Raw genomic sequence first — 15,577 nt, forward strand, 5'->3', positions numbered from 1 at the left:
TCGCCGCGACCAGCTGCGACAAAAATACGTAAACCGAAACCAATTAATTACTGCAACAAATGACCCGCTTCGGTGGCAGATTTTTCTCTAAAAGGTGTCCACTGAAGGTCCCAAAAGGGGTAGTACACATTTTAATGCCGACAGCGCCCTGCTTTAGAAGATACGCTTTTTGACGAAACTCATTTGCATTTTTATTTTAATAATGAGCGCCTCCCACTCATTCACACGGTGTGCAGCTTGTAGGTGGTATCGGACAGATACTTGTAAAAAAGAAAGTTCGTGGATTGGTGCACCCGTTCGCGAATTATTTAGCCCGGGGATTTAACTGAAACACCCAGTATACCGCAATCAGTGTATATTTTGTGGTACGCACAATCATAAAATGTTTGTGGTATGGGCTGTCTGGTACATTGCCACGCCGAAATTCTTCATACTATTTGTTTTATAACCAATGAAGTGTGTTTTGCAAGCATATGTGTTCTCGTCAGCCATTCATCATGTGCGTTGTGTAGAACTTTGTGTGTGTTAACTTTTTCTTTCAGGTTCAGACACATTCAGGAAACTCCACGACATCATTATGGCGAAGAGTCTTCTCGCTGACATCCCTAGGCTTTCACCACGAGAGCAAACGTTCGGCTTGGAAGCATTCCACGGACTGCTGATCAATTTTGCGCCAAAATCACGGAGTTACTCATTTGAAGGCATGAAAGCAAGGTAATAATTCAAAGTGTTATTGTTTATTTCTTATAATATATTATGAGTAATACAACAGTCTCTTATACCACATAATCTTCAAAGGACACAAATCACTGCCTTGCACTACAACTACAACTCCGACCGGGTAGTGCTGCAGAATGATGATGGGAGCAACAAGTGCCGTCTCAAGCCATGTAAGCCAAGGAAGCAGTGGGTCGTTGTTCCCTTGAAAGAAGCAACATCATATGGTTAGTCAATTTGTGAGATGCAAACGTATCCACATAATTTATTGGACTTTCTAATTCAAAGTAATCATCATTTTAATATTTCTCCCTAGGTTATGTTGATAACCTGTTTGACCATGTCGTGAGGTGCCTGGAAAAGTGGCCATCCTATGACGCTGCTGAAAGGTCCAACCCTCGAGTTTCTATGCCAACACTCTGCAGCTCATATGGTGAAAAACCAAGTCTAGAAGATGCTGCCAAGGCACATCGTTCAAGGTTCAGCACAGACGCAGACTGCTCCTCGTTTGAGTCAGCCTAAAGGATTAGGTATTATACGTCATACATTTCTTTTCAGTATATTTATTTTTGCCAGCAGTGTAACGGATATTACAAGATGCAAAATTACTCTTCAGCAGCCTTGGAAATGCAGAAGCTCAAGCAAACCAGCGAGGAAATGCTAAGGGAAGAGTCTGGGAGATTTCGAGCAGAGGTTGTTCTACTTGGGCTTCCCTCCCAGCCTTTCCACTGGCATGGTATTTAAAGGGTTAGGGATGACATGTTAATGGGTGTTACAGATGGGTCATTTGACCCATGTCAGAATATTTTTGTTGTTCAACAGGGTGTCTACTGAATTGGAGCCTTGAAGTTTACTGACTTTTCCCTATTTTCACTGACTATTGCAAGCAAATATCCTGACCAAAAACAAGTGGGAGCGTCATGGCTGCTGCTATATTTTAGTGCAGATCCCTCATAAAAGAGATCACTACTCGGTTGCCCTACTTTTCTGCCTTGAGCTTGTCGTACTGACGGTTTGCTACTTGCGGCAACGTTGCAGCAGCGTGGTTGCTCAACCATTGGTTGGCAATCGCAATTTGTCGTGCATCGTCACAGCTCTTGTTTTAGACTTTCTCTGATTTCAGATGCCTTCTGGAAATCCCCTGACTTTTCCAGTCATATCCGAATTCCCTCATAACTTCTGGTTTTCCAGGTTGCTTGGTAGACACCCTGTTCAAAAACTTTGTTTCAGTCCAGTGTGAGGGCCTTGCAGTGGAATTCGGTTAGAAAGGAACCTGGGTAATCTCATTGTCAAAGTGTACTGCAGAGTTCTAGTGTGTGTGCGAAGGACCTTGTTTTCTAGGGACCATATAAAAAAATTGGCATACATGGGTGAAACTTCGTGGACTTTTCATGGTGCTTCATGTGCAAAGGCCCCTGTGGGAAAACTGCTATTACATTGCATGGCATGCTGGTATGGTCACATTCACCTGCTGGCCTGCTTGTTTGTCTGGGTGGTGATTGCCTTCCAAGGGAGCAGTACACCTGTAGTGTAGAGTTTGTGTAGGTGTACTTCGTCAATTGAACCTCTGTATGCAATAAGGGGATAAGTTGACTTATCTCCTTTTTACAATTTTTGCTGCGTTCACATCTATATTCCAGTATGCACCTATGAATGAAAATTTAGGACCGTATTGTGATTTGCTGGCCTGCTACAGCATGGTGAAAAACGGGAAATGCATGTATGTCAATGGGACGGACAATCAGACCAGGCCCCTGTTCTCGGTTTGTTGTACTACGAGGGGAGACCCAAAAGAAACCGGAATTATTTTCTAAAAAATTGTGTTTTTATTGTTGCATGCTCTAATTTCAAACACCTTCAAAGTAACCTCCCTTTGTTGCAATGCACCTGTCCAGACGTTTCTTCCACTGCTCAAAACACTTTTGGAACTCGTCGACGTTGATGCTTTTTAGTGCTTCTGCCGTTTTCTTTTTCACTTCCTCGGCATCGGCAAAACATTTCCCTTTGAGGACTTTCTTCATTTGAGGGAAGAGAAAAAAGTCGCAGGGGGCGAGATCAGGTGAGCAGGCAGGGTGGGCACAGCGGTCATGCCATTTTTGGTCAGAAACTGCTGAACACTCAGCGCGGTGTGGGCAGGTGCGTGTCATGATGAAAGAACCAGTCACCTGACTGCCACAACTCGACACGTTTCTTCCGTAGATCGTGGCGCAGCCTTCTTAAAACTTCCAAATAGAAGCTTTGGTTCACTGTTTGACCCTGAGGAACAAATTCGGAGTGCAAAAGCCCCCTCACATCAAAGTAGCACATCACCATTGTCTTGACGTGCGACTTCACTTGTCATGCTTTCTTGGGTCGTGGGGAACTGGCTGTTTTCCATTGGCTAGACTGCTGTTTCGATTCGGGGTCGCAACCGTAGCACGAAGATTCGTCTCCGGTTATGATTTTAGAAAGAAAGACGGGGTCCGTCTCCAACTGGTCCTTCAAAGCATGGCATGCAGCCATGCGATTCTCTGTTTGTTCGGGCGTGAGCAGTTGAAGCATAAATTTCACTGCAACTCGTTCCATGTGCAAATCGTTCGATAAAATTCGCTCACATGAGCTCCATGACACCCCTGTTAACCCCCCAAGCTCATCAATGGTCCGACGGCGGTCTTGCAAGACGGCTTGACGAATTCTGTCGACATTTTCTTCAGTACGGCTGATCGAAGGCCGTCCAGAACGATGTTGATCGTCAATCGACATTTCGCCTCGTTTAAATTGAGAAACCCATTCGTACACTTGTGTTTTGCTCAAAGCAGCCTCCTTGTAAGCCGTCTGTAGCATAACTGCCGTTTCCTGATACGTTTTTGCCCAACAGAAAACAAAATTGCACTTCCGCACGTCGTTCGTGCAAATCAGCCATCACGAAATAGGCAAACGCGTTGAAGTGGTCTAGAAATAGAATTCACTCAAGCCGAATGCAGCGTTGCACAACAACGCCATCTGGTGCACCGATGCAAAACAGTTCGTAAAACTCTCAGCTAGTGGTGGAATCCTGTATTACAAGGAATGCGCCCTCCCGAGGACAGTTCCGGTTTCTTTTGGGTCCCCCCTCGTATTTCTTTTCCAAGGAGCATTGCTGTAATGCTATCTAAATGCTAAAAAAATAGAACGCAAATGTTGCTTCCACATTGCACGTTGCAGGAGCATCGTAAAGTGGATAGTAACATTGGCCCACTTTTGTGGGCCAATATTTTGGTACCAAATGTTTTGGTAATATTACAATAATGTTAACGAGTGTTGCAAAACTTTCCTCTCTAGTGGAATATTGCTTCAATGTCACGGCAACAATGTGTGCTACTAGGGATATTTAATTGTTTGTACTAGAGTTTCTGGGTTGGCTATATTATGATCAGACTCTGGTGTGCGAAGGTCAAGAGTGTTTGTTTATTGTGCTTATGTTGTGTTCGATTGTAGCAAGATGTGGTGCTAATGTTTGAACTCCACTGCAACAACATTCATGCAGCATGTGTACACATTTTCATTTTTCAATGCGTGTGAAGCCAGATTTTGGAGATCTGTATTGTCATCGAGCAGGAGAGCGACCTATGGGGGTAGACTTCATTGGGGGGGACCGCTTGAGCATATCACCAGATCAAGCATATACTTAAACACACACTGTTTGGATAATTTTAAGTATAGCGAGGTGTAAAATATTTGTAACAGTGACAATGATGCATCCTTGCAATTAACCCATGTATCTACAATGAGTCAAGCATACCAATCAACATTCCTAACATCCCTTCCTGTCAGGTACCATGTTTTGAAGTCAGGCTTGTGCTACATAGGATATATTAACTGCGAGGAGTGCACAAGAACCCCTCTCAAAAGACAGTATGAATTTGTTTCCCGAAATGTTGTATTTTGGTTCCAAGAGACATTGCTGTAACACTGTCTAAATGTTGCAGAAATACAACGCAGATGTTGCCTCCACATCATATTTGGTGTAACGCTGTCTCTGTGTTGCAGAAACAGAAGCCAAATATTGCCTTCATATTGCATTTGCACTGAACTTATGCAGCTGTAATACAGTCTCAATGTTGCAGAAATACAACACACATGTTGCGTGCACATTGTATCTGTGTTGGAGAAATATGGCTTTAACACCGTCTCTACGTTGGAGAGGCATAACGCAAGCGTTGCTTTCATATTTTATTTGCATTGACGGAATATGGTTGTGACGCTGTCTCAATGCTACGGAAATCTTATCCAGCATCGTTACTGGAAAAAATTTTCAATGGGACGTTATCCGGGTTCGCACAATATTTGCGCTAACGGTTCCACAACGGTCTTGCAAAATATTGTGCTACGATAGGGTACGCATGAGTAATGTTGCTCGAAGGTGACTGAGGAACATTGAAACACTGTTCCCTAGCAACACTAGAGAAATATTAAGCTGTCACATTGCGAGAATAACGTGAAATGGATAGTAACATTGGCCCACTTTTGGCAATATTATAACAATGTTAACAAATGTTGCAAAACTTTGCTCCACGTGGGACGACATTTGGATAGACAAATGCAGATGCACAGCCTAAACCTCAATGTGATACACTGATGTGATGCATACCTCTATACCCAAGCAAAGTGGGTGTATGCAGTTGAGGGGAAGGCTTCTCGTATCCGCCTTAGGGCACAGCCTGGAATTCGGCGTCTGTTGCCCTTACCGAGGCCACCCCAAATGCAGTACACAAATTCCCTGTACGCTGTAAACCGGAGGACACTGCATGGACAAAAATAAAATACCTATACATATTGGTACTTCTCTACATTACTCTCTCATAGTTCCCATGCATCATGCTAAATAACTGCAAACCCTACATACCGATGCATGTAGTCAATGCTGCTATCGTCGTCTCCACATCTCTCCATATAGATAGGGCAGTCTGCCCTCAGCACTCGTGAGCGCATTTCGAGCTGCTTTCTATGCAGACAAAGCATGGAGAACAACTCATGTTCTGTGATGCATTCAATCACTTCTTCATCACACACGGCTGAAACCTCATCTATTTCTTGGCAGCACAGGTTCTCATCGTCTTCCATTGGACGGCAGCGGCCACATGAGCACCTAAAAATGCAGTGCATGCAAAAACAGTGCATATGCTTACTGAGTGACTTATTGGTTGTGTTGTAAAGCTTTCTACAAAATATAATATCTATGCAATCCTAGGCAATAACATGTGTAACATATGTACAATTGTTTGTGTGAATATTTCATAAAAGTTTTGCCCACTGAATTGATAGTCTGTTACCGTGTGTCCCATTTCTGCAAGCAAGTTTGTGAGCACTGCCAAATAAATGTTAATTACATGTGTAACGCCCGAGGCTCCCTTCCAGTTGTGCTGGACTGGGTGGCCCCTCCTGCACCCCATCTAACCCCAAAGGGGGACAGGGTCACAAACTGCTTGGGGACCCCAAGAACGGATATGGGAAGTGTAGTTGCTTGCTGAGTGCAACAGAATAAACCCGTATTCTTCGCGTGACTCTCTCGTCTGTTGTCTCCTTCGTCACATATATGTCCTTGTAGCTTGCAAAATATTCTTGAAGTAAACTTTTGCAAAATGCATATCATAAAGAATAACAGTAAAAACGCACATCATACTGCTAAGCATTACTTGCTAAGCAAGCATGTATGCTGCAGAGCATCAACTCACACAATCGCCCGAACGGTGCCGCTGTCTGGTTATGCAATGAACTTCCAAAATACACCGAATTGAAAATCTTGGCGGAAGCACTCCCCACGTGCAGTCAGCATGCCACTGTGCGCTTGTTAATGTGTGTGTGTGTCTCGGCAGAAAGACTGCACTGGTGGATGGGCTAGGATCGCAGCGTGCAGTCGTACCAAGTATCGTGCATTGTTCGTACGAATTCACGAACCCTCACACTATACACTATAGTTTCAGTTTTATTAACGTCGCCCGCAACAAAAGAAATGTCAAACCGTACTGATATAGCAGAAACATATACGCTGTTACTCACCATAGACTAGCATCCACACGATCACAATTGCTTTCGCTTTCCTCGCTGCGGTCTCGTTGGCTTGGCATGGGATCAGTCATGAACGGCGATTCCTCATCGTCTATGCATACGTTTTGTTCGTTGAAATGAATTTCTTCGTCTGAACTGTAGTCACACTCAGATGAAGAAATGGAGGATGCAGATGATTCGTTATCCATGTTCCACCGAGAAGCTATAACGCGCGCGTACCCGAAACTGATGCAGACGGCAGCCTGCGGCCCGCGGGAGACTACCGGTGACGTCACACAGGGTACGGGAGGCCGGAGAGGAAGCCGTCTGGAGTTTCGGTTTCGGTATACAATTTTCGGCTTTTATTGCAACTAATACGTCTCCGACCGCCAAACCAACTTTGCTTCTAATTTCTAAACCATATTTGGGGCTCATATGCACATTTACTACGATAGTTTCGATTTCTCCCGGAGTCTCCCTTTAAGAGGTCTAGGAAGGTATTGTTCATGGTTTTTAATGCATTACGATAGATTAAAAGTAATCGGTAGGCCACAGAATCAGGTCTCGATAATTTGGCTATACTTCTAATTACTTATGACCTTATGAACTAATGACCAATAAACACATCAAAAATGAGGAACAACTCACTTTCCCAAATTAAGTATCAATCACATCGCCAGAAACTGACGTGTGAAGATCCCATCCAATCACGGGTTGTATAACCCCCGCAAATCACAAGCAAGCACAACATTCCAGTGATGGTAGTGAAAGTGTTACGGTTCCCAGGAAAGCGGAGAGGATTAACAGACACAAAGGGTGACCACGCTTTTCTTTCGCTGGGAAGTAGGCCGCTTGTTTCCTGCTTCGTGAATCCAATCTCTAATCCACCTCCTCCGTAACTGTACGGCATAAGTGACTCCGTGTTGACGTACGCACCTCAATGGGCATTGTGAGTTACTCTGGCTTTCTTACGTTGGGCATTCGCGGAACATGGCCTTGGCTAAGCGGCATACAGCAACCCGTGGAATCGTTTACATGTTCGGGGACGTGACAAAATTTAAATAATCACAACGCGACAATGGAACTCCCTCGTGATTTGACACAAAAGCTTGCTCCTTCATAACTGCAGAATAGCTCCAGTGCGCTCTACCTGGCGAACATTTCCAATAAAGTCTAGAGGCGATGTGAACGTTCCTCAGCCCATAATGTCCTCATGGAAGATGAATCCGGTGGGCTCCTCAATCCCTAAGCTTACCTCACCCTGAAAGACAAACCGCGCTGTTTCCTAGTCTGGTATCGCGAGGCTCCAACAGCTTCCCATAGAATCCTTAGTTTGAGATAATCCACACAACACTGGGCACACAACCAATGAAATTGCGACGTGGTGGATATTATGGCTGGCTTTTCGGCGGGTCCTGGCTACCATCGACTTCTACTGGATTTCAGGCCTGCCGCCGTTATTCGGTATTCAAAATAACTAAAGCGATTTTTGGGTAAAATACAGATTTATTTGATACAAAGCACTGATTCAAAGGTCTGATACATGGGTGCACTGTGCGTACAAAGCCCACTGCGTTGCTGACACACTGGGACAAAGTTCGAACATGAAGCAGAACGAACACACCGTTCAACTCCTAATACCGAGCCAGTCTCATATGAGTGCGTACCATTTCATGATGAGCATCTTCTATCGCTGCCTCCGGTACATCCATTATCGCGAAGCGAATAGCACTTGTGTGGCACGTAATCCTGTCTTTGTTGACAGCCCTCGAAATCCAACGGCGCTCGAACTTGTTCTTCACGCTCCAACTCATGAAGCATTCCGGTACCGCAGTTGATAGATTGTTCGTGGGATAATAATTGTGTCCAGAAACAGCACAACACGCGTAGACTCACGCACGAGTAAACCCGCGAACATATTTCTGCAAACTGTCCTGTTGATTGACACCACCGAACACAGGAGGACGACACGCCGGCCGTGCTATTTCGAAACAATGCCGAAACGGCTGAAACGGCCGAGACGCTGCACGCGCATGCGCGCGTACAAAATGCGATTGCACAACGTTCTCTACCAATGGGAGCGCGCGCACAGTCTAGGCTAATGAGGTTGAAACGTGGTGTATGGGCGCGGGGCTACATACTCTACAGCCGCGTCCGCGGGTACCTGAGGAGGACTGGTATCGCCTTCTTATAGCTCAATGCACTTGATCCTACTCGTCCGACGTAATCATTAGGCGCCGTCTTTAGTAGCTAACACATACGTCACCGTTCCCCTATTTCCGTCTTCGGGGAAGCGGACATATTCATTAGTGCTGCTTCAATAGGCAGTCTAAATTATCCCTTCAACAGAATTCCTCCGCCCTATTCATCTGATACCCCGCAGTATGCATTACGACGGAGTCTACCTCACACTCAATCTATGCTTCCTTCAACCCGCACTTCATACCCATAAATGGACTGCACGGCGCGAGGCAGCCACCACAGGAATCCTACACCGTTGTATAAAGTTCTTCGAAATCACGCATATTGAAGCCTTTTAGAGGGCTTACACATCATAATGACGCAGTAGCATAGCCAGAAAAGTATTTCGGGAGGGGTTCGGGAGGGGGGAGGAGGATTTCTTCCTCGTTACCCTCTCCTCAATGCACTACGAAAGATACGATTTCGGGAGTGTTTGAACCCCCCAAACAGCCCCTCTGGCTAGCCCACTGTAATGACGCGTATTTTCGTCACCATTAAAGGGACTCTGACCAGAAGTTCAACAAATCTTTCGTTTGCATCTATTACGAAGGTATAATATGCCTCCAGCCACACGCGAAATATTTTGGCTGTGCGCGGCGGCAAAGTTTGCCAAACGGGGAGCTGAAAACCAACTTGGCTTTTCCCCCTCAACTCGCGCAATCGGCGCCGAAATCTAGCCTCTTTGTAGTGGATATCCGCCAATTTCGTGCGCGTGACGAAAACATGAGGTTCATCGATGAAAGATGAAAGTCACTGAAAACGTTAGCCAGCTGTAGGGATCGAACCCACATCTTCTGGATTGCCGGTCCAGGGCTCTACCAATTGAGCTAAGCTAACACGCCTCTCCAGCGACTTTCGGGGTGCGTCATCTGAAGGGACGACAAACCAGCCACTCACTCTCACTCGCCCTCCTTTCACTCTTACATTTTTGCTCACTCATACACACATTCATACGACGGAAATCGACGCATGCGGCACCTGTTGAACAAGAGATAAACTGATGTTCTGAGGCTGGAACAACATAGAGGGGACAGATACAAACAAAGCCTCAAATTGCCTAAGAAATCAACGATGAAAGATGAAAGTCACTGAAAAGGTTAGCCAGCTGTAGGGATCGAACCCACATCTTCTGGATTGCCGGTCCAGGGCTCTACCAATTGAGCTAAGCTAACACGCCTCTCCAGCGACTTTCGGGGTGCGTCATCTGAAGGGACGACAAACCAGCCACTCACTCTCACTCACCCTCCTTTCACTCTTACATTTTTGCTCACTCATACACACATTCATACGACGGAAATCGACGCATGCGGCACCTGTTGAACAAGAGATAAACTGATGTTCTGAGGCTGGAACAACATAGAGGGGACAGATACAAACAAAGCCTCAAATTGCCTAAGAAATCAACGATGAATGATGAAAGTCACTGAAAAGGTTAGCCAGCTGTAGGGATCGAACCCACATCTTCTGGATTGCCGGTCCAGGGCTCTACCAATTGAGCTAAGCTAACACGCCTCTCCAGCGACTTTCGGGGTGCGTCATCTGAAGGGACGACAAACCAGCCACTCACTCTCACTCACCCTCCTTTCACTCTTACATTTTTGCTCACTCATACACACATTCATACGACGGAAATCGACGCATGCGGCACCTGTTGAACAAGAGATAAACTGATGTTCTGAGGCTGGAACAACATAGAGGGGACAGATACAAACAAAGCCTCAAATTGCCTAAGAAATCAACGATGAAAGATGAAAGTCACTGAAAAGGTTAGCCAGCTGTAGGGATCGAACCCACATATTCTGGATTGCCGGTTCATGTTTCATGGTTCATGTTCATGTTTGAGGTTCGTGTTTCATTGGGCGCCCGGACTGGAAGTTCTGTTGTTAGTGAGTTTGATGCGAAAATACTCCAAAAGCCGGGAGATGACATAACGAAAGAAAGAGAGGACTCCGACTTAACGTAACAAATAACAACTTTAAGCAGACGTTTCGCCTGTCATACGACGGGCATCATCAGTGCAAGACTGAGCGGGAGAGCCAACAACCAGTCGCTACTTAAGGAGATGACAGTATTGTTCGGGAAGAGGGCCACGGTTTTTGTTACAGTGCAAGGGATCAGCGCGTATGTGCCACGATTCCAGGAGCTTCCTCGGTCCCCATCTTTGCTCGCGTGCCATGGTCACCGCGTTATCGTAGTCGAAACAATGCCCAGTGTTCCAAGAATGCTCGCTGAGTTCGGTCTGAAGCCGCGTGGCACCAGCTCCGGTGGCGCAGCGGTAACGCGTGCGCTTGGAGATTGGGAGGTCCGTGGTTCGAATCCGCGGGCCGGCTGTGCCGTCTGGGGTTTTTCCTGGGTTTCCCTCAGATGTGTAATAGGCGTATGCCGGCACAGTTCCCCTGAAGTCGGCCCATGGACGCAGCTATCCTCCCCCCGAGCGGATTCCGCTCTGTCTTCCACTTCACCCTTTCCTCTCCTCCTCTCCACCACCTTTCCCTTCCCGAGAAACATGCCGCCTAATCAGGCAGGCAGACCTCTCGGGTTCCTCCCAACGACACTCCTCCTCCTCCCTCCTCTCCGAAGCCGCGTGGCATGTGTGGCGTTCCGGACGTCGCTCTTGTGTTCTTTTATGCGGGTCCTTCTTTTTCGGCCTTTCTCGCCAATATAACACGTGTCACAGTCTAGACATTGTAGCTTGTAAACCACGCCAGACTGGTCTTCTGGGTCGACAATGTCTTTTGGCTTGGAGATGAGGCTGCGCAGTTTTACGTGCGGTCGGAAGGTCGCCCAGATTTCCAGTGGAAGTAGTGCCCGGCGGATAGACTCTGAAACGCCTTTGACGTATGGGATTGTGACCCGGGTCAGGCGGGAGCGATCCTCATCTTGCGGTTTACGTAACTGCATACGTTTCCGGGTGTCCTCAATAAACCTGTGGGGGTAGCCTCGCTTGTCCAGGGAAGCGGAGATCGTCGCATCTTCACATGCCCGTAGCTCGCTGCAAGATGACAATTGCTCTGAACGATGCAATAAAGTTCGCACCACACTTCGCTTATGTTCCGTGGGGTGATGTGATTCAAAACTGAGGAAAGTGCCGGTATCGCAGGGCTTTCTGTAGACACACGTATGGATGCTCCCCGTACTGTCCCTGCATACACATATATCCAAGAAAGGAAGCTTGCCGCCCTGCTCGACTTCATACGTGAAATTGATCGATGAATCGATGGAGTTGAGAACCGAGTGGAATTCCTCGACGTGGTTCCTGTCTAGGATGACGAACGTGTCATCTACGTAGCGCCAGTAGAACTTAACTGGGCGGGAGAATCGTTCCATGGCCGTCTCTTCAATGTGTTCCATGACCAAGTTTGCTAGCGTCACTGATACAGGGCTTCCCATAGGGCATCCTTCGATTTGATGATAACACTTGCCGTTGAAGCAGAAATGAGTTTGATTGAGGCAGAATCTCAGAAGTATAGCTACCTCTTCAACTGTGAGTGACGTCCGTGATGCCAGGGTGCTGTCCTTCCGTAGTCGGTCCTCCGCCACTTGTACCGCGAGATCCTTCGGAACGTTGGTGAACAGTGACACCACATCGAATGACACCATAACATCGTTGTTGCTTGGGGCCTGCGTCCGGACCAGCTCGACAAACTCCTTCGAGTTGCGCACTGTCAGGTTGTTGTTACCGGTAACGGGAGTCACAAGCTCTACTAAATATTTGGACAGGTTGTACGTCGGCGACCCGATGAACGAGACAATCGGTCTCAAAGGGCACCCAGGCTTGTGTATCTTGGGGAGGCCGTAAATTCTGGGAGTAGCACCGTCCGATGAGAAGAGGCGGCGGTAGGTAACATCATCTAGGTGGCCCTTCTTCTTTAACTGACGGAGGTGGTCCACCAAAGAGCGTTCCGCTTTAGCCGTCGGGTCATGCGCCAAGGGGACGAAATGTGCAGCATCGTCGAGGATCTCTTGCATCTTCGTACGGTAGTCCTCCGTGTCCAATATAACCGTGCCTGTCTCTTTATCCGCTTCGTTATCCGTTACGTTAAGTCGGAGTCCTCTCTTTCTTTCGTTAGTGAGTTTGTGAGAGCGGCGGCATCCGGAAAGCGATCCTCAATATGGACGTCGAAGCAAGAAATGCGACTTCGAGCCCGGAACTATTTTCTGACCTTTCTACGATCAAGAAGGAAATTCTGTGTGCTGAATAGTTCGGGAGCCTCGCTTTCGAAACGTCGCCGATGCTGCAAATGCGAGCCGAAGTCAGAGCACTACGAACATCGGTCACAGATGAAGCAAAGAGAGTGAGTCGCCTGTCTTCGACAGACAGGTAAGCGATGAGCTTTTTAACGCACACTGTGATCGAACATATAAACGTTCTCTGAAATTTCGTGTCCTCATATTTAATGCGTACTTGCTGTTTAAGGTGCCGGTGCGGCTGGCGTGTCATAATGCCGAAGTAGATCGAATGCTTGTGCTGCAATAGGAGGTCGAAAGCGCAGCCGAATGACAGCAATATGAGTGCATTACAACCCGCGAAGATTTCCAACTTTTATGCTTCAATACGACTGTCGTGAAGGTGGCATATTTTGAATTCCGTGGACAGCGCGAAATTATGAGCGACCATATTCACAAGTAAGTCACATGTGGTCCTGTCGAACGAGGTTAAAATTTGGGCGCTCAAAATTGGTTTGGTCCTGCATTAAAGTCGCTAAAAACTCCGGCACAGGGCGCAGCACATAAAAGACGACACAATACAGAACTGTGAATTCGAGAAAAGCAATATAGGCAACTGTGTAATTGTCAGTGTGCTGTCTTAAGTCACCTTTTTATGTATTGCCCTGTGCTTATAGGTTTTTAGCGTAGGATTTTAGCGATATTGAGTGTTCTTACTTTCGATTCACTGAAAAGTAAAAAAATGTTGGTTTCTAAAAGAATACAGCATGTGTAGTAATATACAGGGTGGGTGCAGATAAATTGCAGTCGCTCTCAAGTACATGTGGAAATGCCACGACACACACCCTGTACTGTGACCGGTTACCTATTTGCCTAAACTATATTTTATGTACATCTGCGTAGACAACATGGATATACTGCGTATCGCCAGTTTGCAAGGTGTTTTTACCACAAGCTTGGGAAAAACAAGAGCATGGTCATCCCAGCCTGTGCAGTCAACAGGATCTGGCGAGCCTTCCACACAGAAACTGCCACAGGCTTCTAGTACCCAACATCCTAACTGGAGGTACCTCTTCGCACAGCTCGTCTATCGCATTTAAAATAATTCAGCATCTGTATCTAGGATGACTTATAGCGCTCAGGATGATGCATCGTTCATGAGTTCAATATGTTCTGTTGAAACACAACACCAGTCCTCTTTAATGAGTCTTGTGGAATGATAGATGAGCACTCCTTTCGTGACATTGTGTACCGTTGCTACACTGAACAATTTCTTGAGCAAGTCTGATGAACAAATGAAAAGCAGAGCCTGTCTTTCAAATATGCATGTTCCTTGTAACTTCTGTATCTGTTAAGTGACCTATGTTGATGTCCCCCCTCATGTAATGCCCGCAAGGGCCTTTGAGGTGTATTCATGAATAAATAAATATCAAAACCAGAAAAAGACGTAGCATCTATTGTAATACCTATCCTCTCTGTGTGTGAATGATACATAAACATTCTCAGAAGGTATGTTGTCACACTTTGCCTTATTGTGCCTAAAGCCTAATTCCACCTCTTACATCATCTCCACATCCTCAATCTCCAAAGCTGTACAAGGCTAAAGTAATCAGGTACTACATAAAAAAAGGGGGAAGGAAGAAATTAAAAGATGGCACATCTAAAATTCAAAGAAACCCTGGTGCTTTCTCAGGGTTACTCATGTCTCAGTCCTGGATCAGATCCCCATAGAAAACAGCTTTTCTGAGCCTCAGTGATTGATTCCCTTGATTGCCCTGGCTGTGAGGCAATACTCATCGGTTTGGTGGCAGCATGGAGGTAAGAAACTAAGGAGATGCCCTAAGCGCCTCTCTCAATCCAAGCGAGCGTGCTGTGACCCGCGCATGGCATTGTGGTTAGTTGCCCACACACGTGACCCATAAACGTCACGGCAAGACGTCATAAAACATGGCGTCCTCCATGTCCGCGGCGTATCTTACCTGAATACAGAGACGAGCTGCAGCCGAATAACTTGTTTCCGCTTTCATAACGTCTTTGGAGTTCGAAGTTATCACACCCGTTGAAACACAAGATAGATCATCTCAGTGTGGAAGCAATGGATCACTAAATCGCTAAAGACGTACGTACGTCATCGTGACATTCCCTGGCTTCTCTTCTGTTTTGCTCAACTTCTGTTGTGATTTATCACAGGGCAAATGTTGAAACAACCCATAACCTTCAAAGTATTGTGCAAATGGACTCCTTGAAGGTAAGACGATTGCTGAAGATGAGGTTTGGTAAACTTCCAAGCCTCCGCGCAGACCGCCATAACGCCGAAACATGTGGGAATCTCGTGACCGGGCAACTAGATGGGCGTGGTATTGCCAGGAGCGACCGCTAGAGGGGTCCCACGGCCCTCCGATCTTATAGCCCTCTCCTTAGTTTCTTACCTCCATGGGTGGCAGGT

At 46.5% G+C, this 15,577-nt stretch overlaps 1 protein-coding gene and 1 long non-coding RNA gene across 2 annotated transcripts; both read right to left on the bottom strand.

Moving 5' to 3' along the window:
* Positions 1-715: 715 nt before the first annotated feature.
* Positions 716-5,773, bottom strand: LOC135401668 (uncharacterized). The gene is made up of 3 exons (XR_010424878.1): positions 5,582-5,773; positions 5,327-5,479; positions 716-921 (listed from the first exon to the last, which is right to left on the bottom strand). It is a non-coding gene; the product is annotated as an uncharacterized LOC135401668 (long non-coding RNA).
* A 5,708-nt stretch (positions 5,774-11,481) lies between these two features.
* Positions 11,482-12,933, bottom strand: LOC135377800 (uncharacterized). The gene has a single exon (XM_064610489.1). The coding sequence runs from the start codon at positions 12,931-12,933 to the stop codon at positions 11,482-11,484; it is 1,452 nt and encodes a 483-aa protein (XP_064466559.1).
* Positions 12,934-15,577: the final 2,644 nt, after the last annotated feature.

This window comes from Ornithodoros turicata, chromosome 1 (assembly GCF_037126465.1).
Source record: "Ornithodoros turicata isolate Travis chromosome 1, ASM3712646v1, whole genome shotgun sequence".
Taxonomy (NCBI): Eukaryota; Metazoa; Arthropoda; class Arachnida; order Ixodida; family Argasidae; genus Ornithodoros; species Ornithodoros turicata.

Bases quoted from the DNA above. Each gene is read 5' to 3' on its own strand.
- LOC135377800 (XM_064610489.1), bottom strand. From the start codon at position 12,933: ATGCAAGAGATCCTCGACGATGCTGCACATTTCGTCCCCTTGGCGCAT.